This window comes from Eutrigla gurnardus (genome assembly GCF_963514095.1).
Source record: "Eutrigla gurnardus genome assembly, chromosome: 10".
Classification (NCBI taxonomy): Eukaryota; Metazoa; Chordata; class Actinopteri; order Perciformes; family Triglidae; genus Eutrigla; species Eutrigla gurnardus.
The window spans coordinates 330,233-355,097 of record NC_139924.1 but is presented as its reverse complement, the minus strand read 5'-3'; the positions used below and the strand labels follow the sequence as shown (position 1 = coordinate 355,097).

The 24,865-nt window shown below is 45.7% G+C and overlaps 1 protein-coding gene across 1 annotated transcript in view; it reads right to left on the bottom strand.

Annotated features, from left to right (window-relative positions):
* dvl3b (dishevelled segment polarity protein 3b) overlaps positions 1-24,865 on the bottom strand; it is a 74,146-nt gene that overhangs the window by 22,490 nt on the left and 26,791 nt on the right. The window contains exons 2-3 of the mRNA XM_084019954.1: positions 19,223-19,292; positions 18,989-19,122 (exon numbers count right to left, since the gene is read on the bottom strand). Coding sequence (XP_083876080.1) covers positions 18,989-19,122; positions 19,223-19,292 — 204 coding nt within the window. The remainder of the gene's footprint in view (positions 1-18,988; positions 19,123-19,222; positions 19,293-24,865) is intronic.

Below are 24,865 nucleotides of genomic sequence, written 5' to 3'. Positions count from 1 at the left end.
AGTATAAAAGATTACACCTTATCCTCACTATTTGTTCCCAAGTCATGTTGAAGACCCCTTCCTCCCCTCTTGGAGTAATAAACTAACGACCAGGTCTTTGAAAACGAAGACATGCTGACATGCAGAGAGAGGTCACATGAACTAAGCTAATCATGTTTAAATTTAGACCAAACCAAGAAAAGGATGAGATATATGTTCAATATTAATTTAATAATAATCATTAAAGGAGTCATAACCTGGTTTTATACGTATCCAGCCCCCCTTGGATCGCTTTGGATCAATTCGTAAAACTTATTAGAAAAAAAAAAAAAAAATTTAATCAAACATTGAGCTTGTTCTGACCCTTTTTCGTACCGCGATTTTATCACGCGAGATTACGCGCGAGGTTTTAACTGGTCCGGATGTGCATTGTATAATATGTAATGAGGCGCGCGTTGATTCGCCGCAGGAAGGACAGAGCCGGGGGGGCTTGCCTGCATGCAGACTCCAAAACATAAACAGCCCCCTGTCATGGCGCACACACTAAATGACGAACCTTACGGAATTCAGGCATTTATGTACGAACCAGAGTCGGAACCCGAACCGGAGAGTGAAGAGCCAGAGACGGTTGAAGAGACACGTTTACAGCAGGACGTCAGGTAGCGGACGGGGGGGGGGTTGGGTGGTGAAAGAGGGGTGGGCTTATGCAAGTAGCCTCCACGGTGACGTCACCGTAGGCGCAGAATCAAAATCTCGTGCTTTAGGAATGCACACCCTTGTGTGCTATTCCTGTTCGGAAAAAGAGCAGAAGCGAAAAAACGGCGCCACTTTCAAACTCCAGCCTTTCAGGCAAGTTTCAACTGAGGTCAAACACAGATATGCATGTTTTAACAAGAGAAATTGCGATTTCCTGGTGATGACTCCTTTAAGGAATTATAAGCATACTAGCGAAGTTCCCGTCGTTCTACGCTGAAGAACAGAGAAGTTACCAAAAATGCTAAACTTAACATTGTCATCATGATGGACTTACTACTGCACTCATGCAGTCAGAGGGAAAATATGTTTGCTCATCAATCTGCCCGCATCACCGAGGACAAAATGCTTACTAAGTTACCAAACTTGTTTGGGCTAGCTTGATAGGTTTGCATTTGTGTGTGTTGGATCAAAAGTTCCTTTCAACTCTACCAAAAAAATGTTTGTTCAAAATGATTTGTACAGAGAAATATTTACAGTTCATGTTTCATTTGTTTGACCTATCATTCTGTGTGAGAACTATATGCAATGTGTTAGAAGGAGCCAACTTTGACCATAAGGGCGAGATTGTTTGTGATCAGCATAACATTTAGGGAATCACATTACGAGTGGTTCTATTGGAGGCCCTCCTGGACGCACCCCTCCTCAGGATCGGGTTCAACTAAAATCACGCCCGCTGCGTGTAGCATAAAGACAGAGCATTTCCAATAGCTCGTCGAGTAGGGTTGGAGAGGGGGGTTGAGGTCAAAGTTGACGCTTGGCTGGCTTTTCTTCCCCTTTGCTTCACTTAATTTTCTTTTCTTTTTCCTTTTTTTCGCCGTTAATCCTCCTTTTTGCATTTTTGGGTTATTGTTACTATAAGTGACAATGTTACTCCTAACAACTAAGAGTCCCTACGAAGCCTAATTCCCTAATGCCCTAATTCACCGACGGGAAGAGTGACTGCTGGGGTTCCGAGGAAAAGCTGAGACCACACTGCAGAACGTAAGACTGACACAGTCTACACTCAGTTGGTGACCAGAGTTGAAGCGAATGATGAAACTATTAATAGCGTTCTCTAATATTTTATATCCGTTGAGGCATCAGGCTTTATTACTAAGAAAGTCCAAATTCTTAGGAGAAACACACACTCGTCCTTATCGCCAAACTCCCTATCTTCATGGTTAATCAGTTTCTTTCAGTAATACTTCTTGTGTTTTATGTGTGTTTATGTTGATTCCACTTATACTCTTTGATTCCCTTTGTTTAATCCTTAGTTAGTCAATAAATTCCCCTAAAGCATAAAGTCGTTGTCCGTGGATATTTCTTCTGAGCAGAATACAGAGCCCTATTTCAAGAAGTTATGATCTGAGGAAATGAGACTGATTTATTAAATGATATTGATTAATTGTTAACTAATTAATAAGTGGTCATTAGAGTCATTAAAATGACTCTATAAAGTTCTGTCTGACCAACAGATGGTGCCCCTTTTACGAGAGCAGGTAATACAATTGTATATTAATACACATTGATATACATATTTTAATATTGTCCATAGTTTCCTTACATACATATGTAGTGTAGGTACTTTACCTCGCTACAGTATTATTTTGGTACCTTTATATCCCTACACCTTCCTATTGTTCTCTCCCTAAACGACTCTCAGGTTTTCTTGATGAGGGGGTGGAGTCTGCCTGTGAAAAGCAGCAGATTGCAGTGCGCCTGGCCTCTACCCGCAGACCTGCTGACAGCCTGGCCGAGGGGCATCCAGATCAGCCCTGTGGTTCCTGTTTTTGTTAGTTAAGTTGAAGGAGGCTGGACCTGGGTTTTCCTGTGTTTCTTTTCAGCTTAGTTGTGTTGGGGATCTTTAGTTTAGGGGGAGGAAGCTCTGGATCCGAAGGTCCACTGCACGGCTGGTCCAGACTTCCTCCACTTTTTGTTTTGTTTGTGTAACCGGGTTGAAAATATATCCTTACTTTTATGGTTGAAATGTCACCAAATCCTGATAAAGATTGTTTTCTATATGTTTAAGATGCGTTTTATTGCCTATATTTATGCTTGAATGTTGTATTCAAACCGAGGTGTTAATACCTGTACTGTCACTGTAAGAGGTCGCAGGCTTTGTGACGTCATCCAAGTGCTTCTCTCAGTTCACGCCAGGCTAGCTGAGAGGAGGTAATGTATTATTTTGCTCGTCATAGTTAAACATTTATTTCAGGTTTCGGGCAACGCAAACCTTGTTTTATGCATGTATAAATGTTAGGTTCTAGATTGTGAACATGCAGTTAAAGTGTCAATTGAATATAAACCTTGTAAACAGACGTTTTGCAAGATATACGGGGTTTTCTGTGTGTTTGTCTGCTAACAGGAGCTTGAGACCTGTGTGCTGTGGAGGAGACTGCATGTTACAGAGCCTATGTTTTTCTGTTTATTTGTACAGGTATGTGCATTATGTTCATTATAATTCATGTGGTATAACGTTTACATAATGTTTACACTGGTTGTATTAAGCATGTAAAAGAAATTCATGTTATCAAATAATTTTGCATTTTATAATTTATTTAATTCATTTTCACATTTTTATTTAAAAGTATTTTTGTTGTTAATACTAAGGTCTATCAGTCATGTGCAGTTCGCGCCAGGCTGGCTGAGAGGAGGAGCTTGAGACCTGTGTGCTGTGGAGGAGACTGCATGTTACAGAGCCTATGTTTTTCTGTTTATTTGTACAGACAAATCCACCATTCTGCCTTCATTAAAAGAGCAACCAGCAACTAGTCGTGGTACGAGTCCTTCCTTCATTCAACTCGACAGAACACAACGCAGAGCATACAAAGGTTAACGGACGTGCATCAAACCTGATGTAAACTGTTAAAGACAATGCACGCCCGTTACAATGGTGCCGTGACCTTTCAAGGATTGGTCTGAAGATCGACGTCAGCTCGTTCGCCGTGGGAAGCTGCATTCACTCACCTTTCACCGTGGTCAGGTATTTCCTTGGATTGCAACCTGATGCTTATTTTTTTTTTGTCTTTGTCAATAGAACAGCATCTAAGAGAGTGATTTACTCATGTGCAATTAATTGCTGATTGATGTGATTATCCAGATCTGTTATTTGGTGCTCTTCCTATTTAACCATTCAGATTTAATTTCATTGTTTATTTTTTTCTCATATTTTTTTTCTGTGTATGGAGTGACTGAAATATGGCAGAGGGTTACACTTATTTTGTTGAGGGTGAAAGTAACAATGCTGAGCGCGACTCTATTGTGGACCAGTTTGGTGTGGGGAGGGGTTTGTTCTTTCGACCCTTAGAGCCCAGAACACCAGGGCCTAGTGTCACAGCATTACACACCCCGCAGCTTACCTCTACACGTTATGTAGATCGTGCCATACCAAACCAATTCGAGCAGACTCCAGACTCACGCCTGGTTCACACTGGACGCGGAAGCGCCGCGGTGCGGCGCGCCGCCGAAAATCGCGAGCGATCCGCGCACACCCCGTTCAGACCAGACACGTATTTCTCCGCGGCGGTCGACAAGCGCTTCTGCTCAGCTGTTGTTCATTCAGAGCTATTTTTTTCCATTAAACCCCGTACAATTAATACACCATGTTTCTGTAACCAAGACGTTTGTACACTTCTTGTATTTATCCGTTCTCTCTCTCTCTCTCTCTCTCTCTCTCCGAGAGAAAGAGAGAGAGAGAGAGAGAGAGGGACACACACACACACACAGACAGAGAGAGTGTATGGTAGTAGACAGTAGTAGTGCAGATATACCGTTGAAATACACTTTTTTTTTATCTACTCTTCACATTTATTAAATGTAATGTCTCTTCCTGTTTCCCAGTGCGAGTTTAGATACACAAATATGATCGCGTTTGTCAATCGCGGTATTTTATTTTGAAAATTGCTTTTATTTTGAAAATTGACCGGATTGTCTCGTGTTCTTCTGTGTGATTTCCTGCCAGAATTGACGCGTTCGCTCGCGGCACGCGCAAAAAATAGAGCAGACGCCGAAACGATCGCTTCACGGTGCGGGAGGGCCGCGCGTATTCGCGGCGCTCCGCGTCCAGTGTGAACGACACCATAGCTTAACAGGGGCGCCGAATGGAAGCGGGCTCCGCTACGCGTCTATTCGCGGCGCTTCCACATCCAGTGTGAACCAGGCGTCAGGCTCACTCATTACACAGTTAGCTGAGAAGCTAGGTGATTCCATTACAGCTAAGCTGCAAACTGACAGGTGCGCACACAACAATAGTACTCCTGTACAGCCCTCAGAGATGACATTGCCTAACGTCAAGGTTGTCATGCAGTCAGATGCGAAGGAGCCTCCCATATTCAGGGGTGGTAGTTCAGACAAATTCACAGTTCATGAGTGGGGAAAATCTTATGACTCTGTATTTGAAGAAACGAGCTATTCCAGTACATGAGCATTCACAGGAAGTCTTGGCAAAGCTTATGGGCAAAGCTGGGGATGTGGTCAGGATAAAGCTGCGTAACAACACATCTATTAACCACACTGCAAATCCCCATGTGATTTTTGATATTCTTCAGCGAACTGACATACTCAAGCATGCCTTTGGCAGATTTTTACAATACATTGCCCATGCCAGGTGAGGATGCTATGGAATATTGGATAAGGCTAAATAAAACAGTTGATGTAGCGGATGAATATCTGAAAAGGCAAGGCCGAAGTATTGATGACCCAGGCCATGAGGTCAGTATGATGTTTATAAAACACTGCCCAGACCAATCTCTTGCAAGTGTTTTCAAATTCAAGTCTGCGGAGAAATGGTCGGCATATGAGATCCAAGAGAGGCTTGATGAACACATGCAGGGACAGAAAACTCAAGCTGCGACTGTTAGGCCACTTAGGCCGAGCATGGTAGAGTACAAAGCCCATTCTCAGTGTCATGTACCTGTAGCTGATGATACACCAGTCCCAAACACCACTGTGCCGTCTGTACCATCTCCGGTACCCATGACTTGAGTGTTGACAATGTCTGCATGAGGAGTTTGGTGAACTTATTAGACCGACTGGTTACACAGCATACACAAGTGCCAGCTAACCCCAGGGCTCAAGCCACAGTGCCTCACTCTTCTCAAAAGGTGTGCAGGGTTTGTAGGGCTTCTGATCATTCCACATTGTCTCACTGCAGGCGAGAGAACAGGTGTTTAAAATGCTTATCGCCTGGTCACTGGAAGAGGGACTGCCCTGATCAGACCAACCAGCGCCACTTTCAACCTGCCAACAGCGCTGGTGGACAGAACCAACAGTTAAACTAGAAAACCCACACCTTGGGGGGGGGGCGGTGTGGGTATTGTGGATGAATCCCTCTCGGATACACAAGACCCAGCTCATCTATATGAGGACTGCTGTGCCAAAGCGCCTAAGGGGACCCGAATAGTCATTCAAGCCACACAGAAGATCGAAGCTTTCAGTGAGTTGTTTTATGCTCCGGTCCTTGTCAATCACAGTGTGCAGCTTAAAGGCATGTTGGACTCTGGCTCTATGGCATGTAGCATCAGCGAACGTGCAGTAGAGAAACTCAGCTCTGCTGGTGTTTTACCTGAGAAGCAGCACCCTGAAGAAATGTCGTTTTGATTGGCTGTGGTGGTCTGCAGACTCGACCTGAGGGTTTTTATGACTTGGAGATGCAGCTTTACGGTGCTCGCTGTGTCGTACCTACCTTGGTTGTGGCTGGCCAGCATGATGACCTCATCTTGGGCTCAAATATCATCAAACACGTGATTCGTGTTCTGAAGGGTGATACTGACTATTGGAACATGGCATCCAGACCTGAGCATCAATCTGACCCCGATATTGAACAGTTCTTGTCAATGTTCACCAATGTCGAGCGCTGGAGAGGGAGTGAGGTTCCTGACAAAATTGGCACTGTCAAGCTCACCCAAGCAGTGACACTCCTACCCAGGCATGAACACTTAGTTTGGGGTAGACTCCCTGCTAGTGTGCCGATGTCACCTGGAAGCACCGTTGTCGTAGAGCCAACCAACTCCAAAGCCATGCCACGAGGTGTTCTAGTGGGCCGTCTTGTCACACCTCTCTGGGGTGATAGATGGGTGCCGATGACAGTTGTGAACCCATCTGACAAAGCGATCACACTGAAGAGAAATTGCAAGTTGGCTGATGTGTTTCCATGCTTGGCAATCGAGGATCTAGACGCTTCTCAGGATCTACATGTGGCTTTAGAGAAACAACCAGACACGAACAACAAACTACCTGACATTGAGATACAGCAATCTCATGCGGAGAAACAAGTACATGACACACTGCAACAGCAACCTGACACCTCGACCAGTACCTATCTTGCTGATCAGTTGGGTGAAAGCCTGTCTGAGTTGGGCCTAAGTGATATTGACATACCGTAGATGACCATTTAGTAGCCCGGGCGTTTAATATGCTAAATCGACTTGGAGCCCAGGCGTTTATAAGAACCAGGCGCGTATTTGCAACAGGCTACAATTTATTTTTGCAATGAGCAGCACCAGACCATCATGCAAAGAACAAGGAGCTCACCATAGCACCATAGCACCACTGGAACAAAACTACTTTTTCCCCCCGACGCATCTTTATTGACATCAGACAATAAATACAAAGACAGTTTGTCTGTGTTACCGCGACACAGGGAGCTGATCAGAGCAGTGTTATGAATGATAACGGAAGGGGGGGTCGATCGCGGTAATTTCAACACTGTACATTAGCGCATTTATCTATATCCCTATATCCCTCAGTCTAGCGCGCCTGTGTTTGTGTGTCTGTGTGTGTGTGTGCGCACGCCTGCATGCGAGAGAGAGAGAGAGAGCGAGAGGAGGGGCTGACTGACAGAAGAGGTGAGAGCTGGTGAAGTGCTGTTAAAAAAAAAACTTTTGTTTTCTGTGCAAGACTATGGTAAACACTTAATCGCCCGGGCGTTTAATTGAACCGGCGTTTATTATGCCAAATGAGGTCGGACCCCGGCGGCTATTAGAGCACAGGCGCGTATTTGCACGCGGGCGATTATTTGGTCATCTACGGTAGACTCATGTCAGGTCAGTGAAGACTGTAAGTCTAGGCTAACACAGCTTCTAATAGAATATCAAGACATTTTCTCCAAGCACTTGTTGGACTGTGGTGAGGTCAAGGGACACACACACCGCATCCACCTCACCGATGATCGACCTTTTCGCTTGCCGTACAGGAGAGTCCCTCCTGCCTACTATCAGAAGTTGAGGCAGGTTCTCACTGATATGGAGGAAAAAGGGATTATCAGGAAGTCTTCGAGCGAGTATGCTTCGCCACTGGTGATGGTATGGAAGAAAGACGGTGGGTTGCGGATTTGCACTGATTTCAGGTGGCTGAATGCCCGAACTTTAAAGGACGCCCATCCCTTACCGCACCAGTCTGACTGTCTGGCTGCTCTTGGTGGCAATTGCCTCTTTAGCACGATGGACCTCACTTCTGGCTTCTTCAACATCCCAATGCACGAAGACGACGAGAAGTACACGGCTTTCACGACCCCCATTGGACTGCATGAATATAATCGCATGCCACAGGGACTGTGTAACAGTCCAGCGTCCTTCATGAGGATGATGATTGGGATCTTTGGGGACATGAACTCCACAAAACTCCTGTGTTATCTTGATGATCTTCTTGTCTTTGCATCGTCAGAGGATGAGGCCCTTTCCAGACTCCGCACAGTGTTCCAGAGGTTGCAAGAGAAAAACTTGAAATTGGCCCCGAAGAAGTGCCATCTGCTTCAAAAACAAGTCGTATTCCTTGGTCATGTTATAAATGGTGAGGGTGTGGCCGTCGATCCTGCCAAGGTGGAGGTCATCACCAAGATGACAGTACGAGACCTCATGGAGGACGATGACTGCACACCTTCTCTCCGGAGAATCAAATCATTCCTTGGTATGGTATTTTACTACCAGCACTTCATCCCAAACTGTTCCTCCATTGCAAAGCCCTTGTTCGCACTTACAGCTGGACAGAAGAGACAGGGACGGTCAGTCAAAGATAAGAAGCCTTTAGGTGCCTATCGTAAGCTCAACCCTGCGGACTGGTCGGCGGAATGTGGAACCGCTTTTGACCAGTTGAAGACCATGCTGTTGGAATGTGTGGTGCTGGCCCATCCAAACTTTGGCGAGCCATTTGTCCTGTCAATCGATGCGTCATTGGACGGACTTGGTGCGGTGCTCTCTCAAGTGCCACATGGAGAGTCCAAGGCCAGACCTGTTGCTTTTGCAAGCAAGACCCTCAGTGCGTCACAACAGAAATATCCAGCTTACAAACTGGAGTTCATGGCTTTGAAGTGGAGTGTATGTGAAAAGTTCAGCCACTGGCTAAAAGGGCGTAGCTTCACCATTTGGACGGATAATAATCCACTAACTTACCTTCTGACGAAGCCGAAGCTTGACGCATGTGAAATCCGCTGGGTGTCTAAACTTGCATCTTACTCCTTTGATCTCAAACACCTGCCCGGGAAAAGAAATGTGGTGGCTGATGCCTTGAGTCGCGACCTCTTCGCAAAGCCCATTTGTCAGAGACTGCTGGGGGAACCATACCCCACCCTGATTCAGGAAGCTAATGGGATAGAGGAGGATTCTGTGCAGGATGTTTTCAGGGTCAGCTGCCAGTCTCAAAGCTACAGATAAGGGAACCATCCAACATCCAAGGTGGCATGGGATTCAGCCGAGATCAGAGCTCTTTGTCAGGCACACTGTGATTGGATTGATGCAGCGGAATCCAGAGCACTCTGTCTGGCCCAAAAAGTGCAACAGCTGTCGAGTGGTCAGGATGGTTCAGCCATGTTCTCCGCTCAGGAGCTGCAGCTGAGTCAAGAGCAAGACCCCTGCATCTCTAAGGTGTTGCCCTTCGTTGCAGCCAAAAAGCGTCCTTCTAGGCGTGAAAGGCATGGCGCTGACTCGAAGGTCCTCAGATTGTTCAAGCAATGGGACAAGCTGGAAGTCCATGATGGGATGTTGTATCGGGTGACGAGAGATCCCGTGTCCAAGCAGAGAAGATCTCAATATGTGTTGCCTATGAGTCTAAAGGAAAAGGCATTGTTGGGCATTCATGGTCTGGCAGGTCATCAGGGTCAAGACCGTACTCTCTCACTGGCAAGGCAGAGATTTTACTGGCCTGACATGGAGAGGGATGTGAGGGCGCATGTCAGATGCTGTCAGAGATGTGTGTTTGGGAAGTCGCCGGAACCTGCTGCTCGTGCGCCCCTGGAAAGCATCAAGAGCTCTGCCCCAATGGAGTTTGTGTGCATGAGTTTTGGTCGGCTGAGGACAGCAAGCAGTGGTCTGTGGATGTTCTAGTGGTCACCGACCATTTCACCAAACTTGCCCATGCATTCCCTTGTGCCAATCAGAAGGCGAAGCAAGTCGCCAGAAAGCTCTGGGACAATGTGTTCTGTGTTTACGGTTTCCCTGAGAGGATACATTCCGATCAGGGCACCAATTTTGAGAGCAACTTGATTGCAGAGCTCCTTCGTCTGGCCGGTGTTGCAAAATCTCGCACAACAGCCTACCACCCCATGGGCAATGGAGGAACAGAGCGATTCAACCGCAATCCCCTTAAAGAAAAACACCAGTGGCCACAACAACTTCAGACCCTCACGTTTGCTTATAACGACACCGTTCATGAGACTACGGGTTATGCGCCCTTCTTCTTGATGTTTGGGCGTGTTCCTAGGTTGCCGGTGGATATTCTATTTAGGCAGGTTTTGAACGATCCAGGAGTTGTTGACTATGACTCATATGCCAAGTCCCTGCTTTCCTGCCTCAAAAGTGCTATGGAAATTGCCCAGAAACATTCTTCCACTGAGCAGCAGCACCAAGCCCGGCAATATAACAAGCGTGTCAAGGGTACCCATCTTTCTGTGGGAGATCGTGTTTTGGTAGCAAATAAAGGAGAACGAGGGAAGAGGAAGTTGGCTGACAAATGGGAGGATGGAGTGTACACAGTTGTTGGTGCGAATCCCAATATCCATGTCTATAAAATACAGGATGCAGAGGGACACACAAGAGTTGTGCACAGGAACCTTTTGTTGGAAGTCAACTTCTTGCCACTCTCTGGGATCGATGAGAGCCAGGATGCCCATGCGAATGATCAGTCTTTAACCAGCGAGGAGTCCGATCTGGAAGACTGTAACTCTGGTGATGGTACGGCCTCGGTGTCTGAGTTATTGATTCAAGATGACAGTGCACAGAACCTGTCAAATTCCAGAGGTGGTGGGAGGTTTGCAGTTTTGTCATTTGGAATCTCACCTGAATCTGAGTTGGCTGATTCAGAAGAGTTGGTCCAGTCTAGTCCAGTGCACAGTCCTGTTGGTGACATTGCTGACTGCCCATCCATCTCACCTGCACCACAATCAGATTCTTCACACTCACCACATGCTGACGCATTGGTTCACACTGACCCCCATGCACTCACTGCAGCTGATGGTCATGTTAGAACACGTACAGGGAGAGTAGTGAAATCAGTGAACAGACTGATAGAATCCATGGTTCAGAAACCATTTCGGAGGGGTTCAAACATGTTATTTGGGAGCCGTTCCCAATCTCCTCTTGTTTTGCAGGGATGAGCCTTGATATATGTTGGTAATGTTATTGGGACATGTTTTTTTGTTATTGTTTTTTTGTTCTCTTTAGGTCTGAGTTATGATTGATTCGAACAAATGTCTGTGGGACAAGTCTTTTGGGCCAAGTGTTGTGTGGCGTATCAGGCGTCGCATTAAGCTAAGGGGTTTTAGAGACCTGATCAATCTCTTTCCCCCCCGAACCTTGTATGTGAGGTGACTTCTAAGTTGACTGTGGACTAGGTCCTCTGTTTCATTTGTGCCAGATTGTGTCAGTAGTAGACATGTTGTACGCTCCTTGCAGTCTTGGGACTTTCCATTATCAGGATGTTGGTGAATTTCAGGAGGGGTGAATGTAACCGGGTTGAAAATATATCCTTACTTTTATGGTTGAAATGTCACCAAATCCTGATAAAGATTGTTTTCTATATGTTTAAGATGCGTTTTATTGCCTATATTTATGCTTGAATGTTGTATTCAAACCGAGGTGTTAATACCTGTACTGTCACTTTAAGAGGTCGCAGGCTTTGTGACGTCATCCAAGTGCTTCTCTCAGTTCGCGCCAGGCTAGCTGAGAGGAGGTAATGTATTATTTTGCTCGTCATAGTTAAACATTTATTTCGGGTTTCGGGCAACGCAAACCTTGTTTTATGCATGTATAAATGTTCGGTTCTAGATTGTGAACATGCAGTTAAAGTGTCAATTGAATATAAACCTTGTAAACAGACGTTTTGCAAGATATACGGGGTTTTCTGTGTATTTGTCTGCTAACAGGAGCTTGAGACCTGTGTGCTGTGGAGGAGACTGCATGTTACAGAGCCTATGTTTTTCTGTTTATTTGTACAGGTATGTGCATTATGTTCATTATAATTCATGTGGTATAACGTTTACATAATGTTTACACTGGTTGTATTAAGCATGTAAAAGAAATTCATGTTATCAAATAATTTTGCATTTTATAATTTATTTAATTCATTTTCACATTTTTATTTAAAAGTATTTTTGTTGTTAATACTAAGGTGTATCAGTCATGTGCAGTTCGCGCCAGGCTAGCTGAGAGGAGGAGCTTGAGACCTGTGTGCTGTGGAGGAGACTGCATGTTACAGAGCCTATGTTTTTCTGTTTATTTGTACAGACAAATCCACCATTCTGCCTTCATTAAAAGAGCAACCAGCAACTAGTCGTGGTACGAGTCCTTCCTTCATTCAACTCGACATAGAACACAACGCAGAGCATACAAAGGTTAACGGACGTGCATCAAACCTGATGTAAACTGTTAAAGACAATGCACGCCCGTTACATTTGCCAGTCCTCCTCTTTACCTTAGTTTTGGGAGGCTTTATAAATAGAATGAATTATTGTTTCAACTTCAATGTGGTCACTGATTATGCGAGTCGATCTTTGACTAGGTGGCCGTAACATATTTGGGGGCTCGTCAAACTGCTTTCAGATGATTTTGTGGTAAATGATGTGTGGTTTGGTGATATCATGGTAAGTTGGGTTGTTGGCCCGGCATGTGTGTTTTTTTTGGGGATGTACTTTAACACTGTTATCAGCATTGGATTGTGCCATAGGCTGCCGTTTTTTGTTGTTTTGTTTGTGTTAGTTGAAGTTTATTAGTCATGGAGTTTTATCTTGAAGGGTTTGTTGATGATCCAACTTGTGACAAACTGGATGGGTGTACTAAGGAGCATCTTAAACAAATTGTGGACAGGTTTGAGGTAACTATCAGTATACATGACAAGAAACAGGAAATTAAAGATCATCTGTTGTCTGCTTTGATTGAGCAGGGGGTGCTGTCTGAACGGGGCGGGGGTAGCGTACCAAAGTCTGAACCGGCAGGGTGTAGTGAGGAGGTAAGGTTAAAAGAGCTCGAGTTGGAGTTTCGTAGATTATCAGTAAAAGAGAAGGAAATTGCTTGTAATTTTGAAGTGAGAAAACTTGAGGAGGAAACAAAGCGTGTAGTGAGGTTAAAGGAGTTGGAGTTTAACGCGGCTGTGTCTTCTCAGTCTGTCTCACAATCACATGACTTTGATATAAATATATTCGACTGATGACGGTATTTTGTGAGAAGGATGTGGACAAGTTTTTTATTCTCTTTGAACGTATTGCTTCCATGCTGAAATGGCCAAGACATGTCTGGACGGTGTTGCTTCAGTGTGTACTCACTGGTAAAGCGCAGGAGGTTTATGCTGCGTTGTCCCCGGAGAATAGCTTAGATTATGTTGAAGTTAAAACTTTCATTTTGAGGGCATAGGAGTTAGTGCCGGTCAGAAATTTCATAAGTCCAGGAAGCAGGAGTCTCAGGCTTATGTCGAGTTTGCTCGTGAGAAGGAGACTTTGTTTGATCGCTGGTGTTCAGCGCAAGGTGTTAAAACATTGGACGATCTTAAGGCGTTGGTGCTTATCGAAGAGTTCAGAAACTGTGTACCAGATAGAGTTGCCACATATCTCAACTAGCAGAAGACTGTGAATTTGTCCGATGCTGCTATTCTTGCTGATGAATATGTTCTTACGCATAAACCTGTGTTTGATAAATCTGTGGTGCATGATCGTCCAGTTAAAAATGACGGTGCGGTCTCTTTCCCGCCTTATAAGAGTGATGGTTCTGGTGGGACAGAGAAGTCCATTCTGGAGGATCAGAGAACTAAAGGGCGAGTGGTTTGTTTCTACTGTAAAAAATGGGGGCACAGTGTTGCAAATTGTTATGCTCTGCATGGAGAGAAGGCGCCAGTGAAGTCTGTGTGTTTTGTAAATACTTCCAGCCCTGTGACTGAGGTCGCTCCTGGTCCTCGTGAGTCAGAACTTGACATTTATGCACCGTTCTTATGAAGGGGGTTGTGGCTTTGACTCCAGAAAGGGAACAAGGTGCCTGTTACTATTTTGAGGGATATACTTCTCAGTCTTTTATTTTAAGTGATGTGTTGCCCCTCTCTAGTGTGTCTGCTGTTGACTCCAGTGTTGTGTTACAGGGATTTGGGATGCAGTGCTTGGGTGCGCCCTTGCATACCGTTTACCTCGAGTCAGACTTGGTGACTGGTCGGGTGGTGGGGGTTCGCCCCTGTTTTCCGATTGACGGGGTGTCTTTTCTTTTGGGAAATGATCTGGCTGGGGGCAAGGTATTGGTTAAACCTGAGGTAACGGCCATCCCTATGGATACAGAGACTAAAGCTAAATTGGCTCAGATATTTCCTGAAATATTTTCTGCGTGTGCTATAACCCGGGTGTCAAAGCTCTGTGAGGATGTTGATCTGTGTGATAGCTTTCTAAATACTGATCACATCAGTTCAGATGTTGCACCTACTGCTTACTCATTTACTGTAGAGGCAGGTGGTGTGTCTGGGGCGCATGGGTCCCTCGTTTCTGCTCCTCGGGGGTTCTTTGTTAAAAAATGAGGTGCTCCTGCGTAAATGAACTCCACCTCACACATTGCCTGGGGAAGACTGGAGGGTAGTGAAGGCAGGTTGTGGTTCCTGTCAAGTATTGCCCTGACATTTTAGGTTTATCGCATGATCATCAGCTTGCTGGGCATCTGGGGGTGAATAAAACGTACGATCGTGTACTGCGTCGTTTTTTCTGGCCTGGGTTAAAGAAAAATGTTGTGCAGTATTGCAGGTCGTGCCATGTGTGCCAGGTTGCTGGTAAACCTAATCAAACAGTCCCACCGGCACCATTGTACCCGATTCCAGCTGTAGGTGAGCCATTTGAGCGGGTTATTGTTGATTGCGTTGGTCGATTTCCACGTAGCAAGTGAGGCAACCAGTTTCTACTTACGATCATGTGTGCAGCAACGCGTTTCACGGAGGCAATACCGTTGAGCAAGATAACTGCTCCTGTTGTGGTGAAAGCGTTGATAACGTTTTTTTCTTTGTTTGGATTGCCAAAAGTTATTCAAACAGCCCAAGGGTCGAATTCCATGTCGCGGGTCTTTTCTCAAATTATGAAGCAGCCTTCAGGAACTCATGTTCACTCCAGCGCCTTTCTTCCTGAGTCGCAGGGCGTGTTGGAGCGCTTTCATCAAACACTGAAGTCCATGTTACGCAGAGATGGACAGAGTACTCGACCACAGTAAGAGTACAAATACTACTGGTCAAAATATACTCCGTTACAAGTAAAAGTAGCTCAGTCGACATGGTACTCGAGTGAGAGTAAAAAAGTACTTGCTTTTAAAGGTACTTTAAGTAAAAGTAAGAGTAAGAGTAAATTTCAAATAAAATGTATGGTTCTAGGCTTAACATAGTTAATAAATATTTGTGTAAAAAAGTCTTTGGGGGTTTATGTCTTCTTGCACCACCAGTAAATACCAACCACTGCTATGCGCTATACAGTCACACAAGATAAGTAAAATATAATACAATACATATACCTTTAACTAGTATGACTAGATTAACATAATGTATCTTACATTGTAATATTGCCAAGGAAACTGCACTGTCGTAGCCATGTTCGATGCTGCATCGAACATAGCTCTAACATTTTCTGAAAGTTCCTCCGGATCATTATCACACTCAGTCTGAGACTCAGCCTTGGAAGCCTCAGTATTTGTCTTGGAAATGTATTCAAGTAAGAGTAATAAGTACCAAAGAAATCTTATACTCAAGTAAAGTACAAATCCTCTGGATATGTACTTAAGTACAGTACTTAAGTAAATTTACTCCGTTACTGTCCACCACTGATGTAACGTGCTTATTGTTTGGAACTTGACAATGACTGGGATGATGGGGTTCCATTATTGATGTTTGCTGTGAGAGAAGTGGCCCAGGAATCTATAGTCCTTCAGAGTTGGTCTTTGCTCATACTGTGCGTGACCGTTTGAAGCTGCTGAAAGAGAAGTGGGTGGGTGGTGATGAACCGAAAAACTTGCTGGATTTTGTGTGTGGGTTTTGTTACAGACTGCGACGGGCTTGTGAGTTGGCTAGAGAGAATCTTAGTGATGCTCAGAAGAGGATGAAGGGGTGGTATGATAGGAAAGCTGAAAGCAGAGTTTTCGCTCTGGGTGATAAAGTGTTAATTCTGTTACTGATCCCTGGCTCCAGTCTGCAAGCTCGCTTCAGTGACCCTTATAATGTGCTAAAGAAAGTAAGTGACCATGACCATCTTATTGCCACCCCTGATCGTAGCCACAAGAATCGGCTTTGTCATGTTAATATGTTGAAGCCGTATCAAGATCGTAAGGCTGCTTTTGACAGAGTGGTAAATGATGTCGCTGGTCACTCTGATGTAACTGGCAGTGTCTCTGTTGTGGCGCTGTCCAGTGCTGAAGTTTACATAAAGCTGTAAAGCTGTGGTGCAGGGGAGGCTGCAAAACTCACAATTGTTGTCTGAACTGAATTCACATTTGGCTCACTTAACTGATATTCAGCGCACTGATATTGCAGAATTGATTCTGTCACACAATGCATTGTTTTCTGACGTGCTTTCTTGCACGTCTGTCCTGTATCACGACATTGATGTAGGTGACTCTCTATCAATTAAACAGCATGCGTATCGTGTACATTTTGATCAGCCATTCAAGTTGGCTAGTAATGCTAGTGAGTTAGGTGCTGGTGCTGTTCTGCTCCATGGGGATGATGGAGTAGAACATACTGTGTCTTATTTCTCGAGAAAATGTAACCGTCGTCAACGTGTGTATTCCACCATTGAGAAAGAAGCCATTGCTATGGTGCTGGCTTTGGATCATTTCGGTGCGGCCAGCGTTCCTGTTACCATCTTTACAGATCACAATCCTCTGGTGTACCTTCAGAGAATGCCTAATAGTAACCATAGGTTGATGCGTTGGAGCATTGTCTGTAGTCTCAGTGGGTCCCACCACTGATCTGTAACAGGTCTGTAGTCTCAGTAAGTCCCACCACTTGTCTGTAATACGTCTGTAGTCTCAGTGGGTCCCACCACTGATCTGTAACAGGTCTGTAGTCTCAGTGGGTCCCACCACTGATCTGTTATAGGTCTGTAGTCTCAGTGGGTCCCACCACTTGTCTGTAATAGGTCTGTAGTCTCAGTGGGTCCCACCACTGATCTGTTATAGGTCTGTAGTCTCAGTGGGTCCCACCACGGGTCTGTTATAGGTCTGTAGTCTCAGTGGGTCCCACCACTGATCTGTAACAGGTCTTTAGTCTCAGTGGATCCCACCACTGATCTGTTATAGGTCTGTAGTCTCAGGGGGTCCCACCACGGGTCTGTTATAGGTCTGTAGTCTCAGTGGGTCCCACCACTGATCTGTAACAGTTCTGTAGTCTCAGTGGGTCCCACGCACCACTGATCTGTAACAGTTCTGTAGTCTCAGTGAGTCCCACCACTGATCTGTAACAGGTCTTTAGTCTCAGTGGATCCCACCACTGATCTGTTATAGGTCTGTAGTCTCAGTGGGTCCCACCACTGGTCTGTAATAAGTCTGTAGTCTCAGCGGGTCCCACTACTGGTCTGTAACAGGTCTGTAGTCTCAGGGGGTCCCACCGTGGGTCTGTTATAGGTCTGTAGTCTCAGTGGGTCCCACCACAGGTCTGTTATAGGTCTGTAGTCTCAGTGGGTCCCACCACTGGTCTATAATAGGTCTGTAGTCTCAGTGGGTCCCATCACTGGTCTGTAATTGGTCTGTAGTCTCAGTGGGTCCCACCACTGGTCTGTAACAGGTCTGTAGTCTCAGGGGGTCCCGCCATGGGTCTGTTATAGGTCTGTAGTCTCAGGGGGTCCCACCACGGGTCTGTTATAGGTCTGTAGTCTCAGTGGGTCCCACCACTGATCTGTAACAGTTCTGTAGTCTCAGTGGGTCCCACGCACCACTGATCTGTAACAGTTCTGTAGTCTCAGTGAGTCCCACCACTGATCTGTAACAGGTCTTTAGTCTCAGTGGATCCCACCACTGATCTGTTATAGGTCTGTAGTCTCAGTGGGTCCCACCACTGGTCTGTAATAAGTCTGTAGTCTCAGCGGGTCCCACTACTGGTCTGTAACAGGTCTGTAGTCTCAGGGGGTCCCACCGTGGGTCTGTTATAGGTCTGTAGTCTCAGTGGGTCCCACCACAGGTCTGTTATAGGTCTGTAGTCTCAGTGGGTCCCACCACTGGTCTATAATAGGTCTGTAGTCTCAGTGGGTCCCACCACTGGTCTGTAATTGGTCTGTAGTCTCAGTGGGTCCCACCACTGGTCTGTAACAGGTCTGTAGTCTCAGGGGGTCCCGCCATGGGTCTGTTATAGGTCTGTAGTCTCAGTGGGTCCCACCACGGGTCTGTTATAGGTCTGTAGTCTCAGTGGGTCCCACCACTGGTCTATAATAGGTCTGTAGTTTCAGTGGGTCCCACCACTGGTCTGTAATTGGTCTGTAGTCTCAGTGGGTCCCACCACTGGTCTGTAACAGGTCTATAGTCTCAGTGGGTGCTGCCCCCTATAGGCGGGTTGAAGACATGAGGAACTAGTATTGTAGTCTCACCCCCTCTAACCAAAGAGCAACATGAGGATATTTGCGTCATTGGAGGCTCTTATTCAGAAAAGAAGCACGGAGATCTCCGTCTCTGGGGAAAATGAGGGAATGATGCGCAACCATTCAAACATACTACCGGGTTTCTAACGACACAAAGCTTCATGCAAATGAGTGAAGTATTCCTTTAAAGCTTTAATCAGATTGTCGTCTGGCACAAATTCACATTCTCATTGTGTTGCTCACAATAGAAATTTACTATTGTTAATTATTAGTACTCACTGGAAGGATGGAGGTCTGGAGTCTCCGATCACACCTGTCCTCTCTATGGGGGGCGGGGCCAGGCTGGTGGGCGTGGCTATAGACTGAAGGTCTGACCCCCTGAAATCGGACTGACAGGTGTCTGCAGTCACCAGCTGGAGAAGAGAGGAACACCTGAGAGTCAGTGTGTGTGTGTGTGTGTGTGTGTGTGTGTGTGTGTGCGTGTGCGTGTGTGTGTGTGTGTTTGTTTCTGACCCAGCAGACGACTCGTCCATTCACAAAAGGCAGTCTGGCATCATCATCACTGATCTCCTCCTTGACCACCCTGTTAAAACACAATCGTCATCATCATCATCATCATCATCATCATAACATCACAATCATCATCATCATCATCATGATCATCATCTAACTAACAACAATGAAGCCGCGTCCAGATAGGAGATCCAGGTACTATCTGCATGGTGCCGGGAAAAAGTCCTGAAGCTCAACACAAAGAAAAACAAAGAAATAATCGTGGAATTCAGAGGCCTATATTACAAAGCAAGTTCAACATACCAGGTATCTTTCAGTTATCCAGCTTAAGTAACTCTAACAAAGGCAATCAGAGATCAGCGGTCACACGAAGCTGGTTATCAACTCGGTAAGTCAACCAGGGTTTCCCTTTCTAGCTGTGAGCACATGCACATAAAAGAGGCGCTGTTTGCAGCATTTGACCAATCACAAACATGGATCAGGTGGTGTATGACAATATCAGCCTCATTCTTTCAGCTGCAATCCCGGCGGTGTAAAACGGACTGAAATAAAATAAATATTAAAACATAATTCAAAGTGGTAAGTAGGCTGTACGCTGACACAGATAAGTCATTCCCTCTGATGAGAATCTGTATCTCTCATTTAAAACACATAAAACATCGTCAGGGACAGAAAAAGGGTTTTGCCGGTCTCTGAACACTCTAGTTCTCCTAAGAGACCCGATCCATGATCCACGGAGCTTCTTCTTTTTTTTTATCCGCGCACCAAGAGAGCTGATTGGTCAGTAGGTGGTGTTTTTCTCCTTACTTCATTGTTGTCTTATCAGGAACATAACCTGCTCCGGAGCAAGTTAGCTCTGCAGTGTAAGTTACCATGGCGATGTACCCCGGTAAGAAGTGAACCAGCTTCGTAGGATGGAAAACCCAGAGTTAACGCTCAAGTTACCTCGCTAAGCCCAAATCCTGCGTCCTATTACAGGCCTCAGGAGTCTACTAAGCAGAGGACATGACATGGATAACATCTCCAGGCCTGATTAAGAGAGCCCAGAAGTATCTGTTCTTTCTCAGGATACTCAAAAGGAACCGACTGCCACAGGACATGCTGATGAACTTTTACCGCTGTACCTTTTGAAAGCTAGCCTCAGCTATGGCTGCACAAAGAGCTGAAAGAAAAAGGCTGCAGAGGGTGTCAAAACAGCCCAAGGGATTGTCAGCTCCCCTCTTCCACCCCTGAGCAACATCCACCAGAGCCCTGGACCCCTCACACCCTGGACACTGCCTGTTCAGCAGGCTACCCCTAAAACACAGTTTTTACCTGATAGCTGTGGACACACTGCTCAAAACAAAGCCACCCTCCCCACCATGACCACATGTAACAGAAGTAAAAATGCACTTTATCAATTCTTATTTCCAATTTGTATTGTCAATCTTATTTATCATTTAATGATTGTTGAGTATGTGTGAATTTTATCGTAATGAGTTATTTTAATTTATCGTTATTTTTAATCAGTGTTTCCTGTAGAAACCACTTTGCCATACGTCACCTTCTCTGTACCTCCCAAGCTTCCATAACTCCGACTGACCCTCACACTGCCACCTGGTAAGTGTGAAAAATGCTGCTGCGCTATTTTATTGTTTTCTTCAGAAATTGAACTGTTTATGTTGTAAACGTTGAGGCATCATAGTAACCGCTAACACAGCTACGTTACTCAGCTATTTTGTGCTGTTTTGACCGTTAATAAAAGTTATGTCGAAGTTTTTGTCTCATTGTCTTGGCGCCATTGTCACGCAGCAGACCGCCCTGTGCCTTGTCAACGAAGTACCGCTTCGGACAGCGTAGCAGTCCTTAATTAGTGTTAACTCTGGTGTTTTGTCTGTTAGGAACAGAGGTGCAGAGAAAAAACAAAAGGAAATCAATGTGTATTACTGTCTTCTACAGGTATGTGCTTTTCCTTGCTACATGTGATACGTTTAGTTTTCTCTGTTTAGTCGCTCTCATCCACGTACAGTTTTAATTTGCCCAATAGAGGTCGCTGTTCTCCCTTTGCATGTCTTGTCATGGTTTTGAGGAGATTTGTTGTTAAAGGTACAATATGTAAGAAATCTAAAGCAACTGGCCGTAAAATCATCCTAATATGTCATAGAGACTCAGGAATAATGATCATATAACATACTGAACTCACCAACAACAACAGTACAGCCAAAATATTCACATTTAAAAAAATCTTTTTCCGACCGCAAATCATGTTTATGTTTTGAAAACATGTTTTGGCACGTGGCGCCACCCACTGGCGTCTACAAATCATTGCAGTCAGTAGAGTCTCAGCTGCCGAGCAACCACGGGTTGCCAGTTTCAACTGAGCTACAATGGCGGAGGCAACGAAAAACGCCAAGATAAAAACAGAGGTAAAGCGAGGGTCTATATAGGGGATGCATTTGAACGGTGGAGACAGTTGAAAGCTGAGAGGAATTTGAAATCGGATGCAGAATTGGCTACACTTCTCCTAAACAGGTAAGTTGAGCTTGGCTAACTAAGTTAGCATCATAGCTTGACGGGGATGGACATTTCGAATACTTTGAACTGTCGAGTAACAACGTTATTCATTTTGATCATAGAAACAAACGATAGCAGCATAGACGTCGGAACTAGGGGTGCGGGGGCGGCCCGCCCCCTCCCATCTGCCCCCCATCAGCCTCCCCGCGGCATCCGAGCGCTCTTTCCCAGCCTTGCGCAGGTTGAAAACCTGGCTGCGCAACACTAGGAAGCAGGAGAGACTTAAGGCTGGATTATGCTTCCGCGTCGACACAACGCAAGGGGGCTTGCGGACCCCTTACGTCCTTGCAGACCCCCCTTACGTCAACGCAAGGGCCTGACGTGTGCCTCCCAAAAATCCTAGACGCGCGTCGAGGCGATGCAACAGCAACGCAACAGCAACGCAACACCAACGCAGCGGCATCGGCTGTGATTGGTCCGCTAACTACATCCGCTGGAGACCGCTATCCGGTTTCCACTCATAAACACCGCCATTTAAACTTTTAAAAGGCTACTTTTATTGTTTTCACCTCGTTTTATTGTTTGCACCTTCTCGCTTTTGCACAAAGAAATAAAACACCAAGTTCGGAAAAATTGTGGACGTTTAAAGCCGGAAAGTAAACAAATACGCTATAACGAAGCTTACGATGATATACGCCAAGAGTCTCGGTCGGTCGGTCAGTCTTTACAAAAACCATAGCGCCCTTTACCGGTGTGGCTTTGAATTGCATTTCGACACGTAAACCCAACGCAGAACCATCACGGTCTCCAAGCAACTGCGTGGCCGTTGCGTTGCCGTTGCGTTATCACTACGCGGAAGCATAATCAAGCCTTTACGCATTACGCTCATCATAACTCTACACTATGATAATTAATCGCTGTTGTTAGCTGTTGTTGTGAGCTGAACACCGACTCACGGAGCGGCTCCCGGTCGGTCAGAGCGCAGACCCCAGCAGTCACCGAGGATCAACAGCTGAGTGGCGGCGGTGCTGAGGCGGAGGCTCCGCTTTTATGTCGGAGTCATAACGCTTTTGGTGCATGTTTAAAACAGTGGGTTTACTTCAAAACGCGAGCGTCAGACGCTGTCAGAGCATTAATGAACAGTGTTTTAGAGCTCCCTCTAAATGTCTCAAAGTAGGCTTTCAGGTAATTTCGCGGCATAACACAGCGCCTTCCGGGTAAAAAAGACGTAGCCCACGGCAAAATCTTGAATGAAAAATGGCACTGTTATTTCATCCCCGAATCCCATTCATAAACACAATATCTAATATCAGTTAACGAGTCTTTTTCCGTTTTTAAAACAAATAACGGGATACTAGTCATTTTTCCGTTTTTCGTTCTTTTATTTTGAAGCGAAAAACGGAAAAACGACTCGTTATCCGTTTTGCGATTGTTGACTTCAAAACGAAAGTTGGATGGCCGCAACGTACACGGACCGTTTATCCACTTAATCATTGTGTGCGTCTCTTCCCTGGCCGCCGTCCAGCTTGCTGACGGGGGGATACGCCAACAGCTCTGGCAACCTCGAGTCTGGAGGGGAGGAGGTGGAGGGGGAGGCGGATACGACTCGCCGCACTGTTTTGAATTTGAGTGTCGTTCCGTTTTGGCCACATTCTTACATATGGCGCCTTTAAGTTTAAATGTTATCCTGCAATTTAAATAGCTCTAGTACATACTTAAAATAATGGACCCTAGTGTCTTAGACCAGGCGTAGTCAGCGCGCAGCGCACCGGCGCCACGCCGACGGGGTGTGTCCGCCTGGACTTTGCAAGATTCGTGCACCGCGCAGGCTAGCGCAGGCACGCCTCCCGTCACTCCCACCCGCGCAAGTGGGAAAGAGGGAGGAGAAGAAGGCGTGAGTGGGAGACGAGGAGGAGACAAGGCGTGGACTGGGATTAATACAGCCGATTCAGATCTTCACCAATCAAATGACCTCCTCTCCTCACCTTTAATGCGTTAGGGGAGGTTCAGTGCAAGATTCGTCACTTGACAACCCGATTACAGAAGCAGCGCCATCGCTCCCACCACACGCATCACGCGCTGTGCGTATATAATAATTATAATGCCGATATTACATCACTATAGAAATTGGAGGCACATTTTAGGCATGTCTATCACAAAACAGGGTCAGGGCGCACAGCAGTAGACATAATAGACGAGCCGGCCGGGCCATTCATCATCATCATCACCGTCTTCATCATCTGCGCTCCACAGCTGCACCGGATTCCCCGTCCAACACCAGAACGGCGGGACACCGGGACCTCACGTGCTGCTCAGACCAGCTGCAGCCCCAACTCCGGTTCCAGCTTGTGGCAAAGTTGCGCGTTTCCACGGACACGGACACAAACCTTTTTTAAAGATTTTTTCAGGCATAGACGCATTTTATTAGCAGTGGATAGGTATGAAAAACAGGAGAGATAGAGAGAGGTGTTTTGGTCCGAGAGGTCCAAGTTTCAGCTGTGTTAATTCAGTCAGGCTGAGTTTCCGTTACGCGTGCCATCCGCCTTTGATCTGACGTCAGATGTGACAGGACAATCTATATAGATATAAATTCACGTGATGATTCAATTAGTTGCATTAAATAGTGCTTGTTGTGATTATTTATTGCATTTAAATGTGCTTGGAACTGTGGAAACTAGGGGTGGGCGATACACCAAAAATGTACCGATACCGAAATTTACGACGACAACCGACGTCATTTTGCCCATGTCGGTATATTCGGTTTAAAAAAAAAAAGAAGAAAAAAAAGTCGTTTTTTTCTTGTTTGGCTGTGTGTGTAGGTAGGCTACCAGTATGTTCATGTCCCTTTAAGACGCTCGGCTGTACTGTACTACGTATACAGCGTGTGCAGTCACGTGACTCCACCCCATCCAGTCTGTAAAAGTGCGTGTCCACAGGCAGCGGTGTTTCCCCGCGTCCCATTCATTGTCTATAGGTGCGTGTCCACAGGCAGCGGTGTTTCCCCGCGTCCCATTCATTGTCTATGTGAAAAGCTGTGCAATGCATTCTGGTAGCGTCGCGGCGAATGTCGAGAGACGGCGCGCAAGTTGGCCGCTCCTCATTTGCCTAAAGTTGAAGTCGAATCTACTTTATGCTAATCAGAGGCGCCGG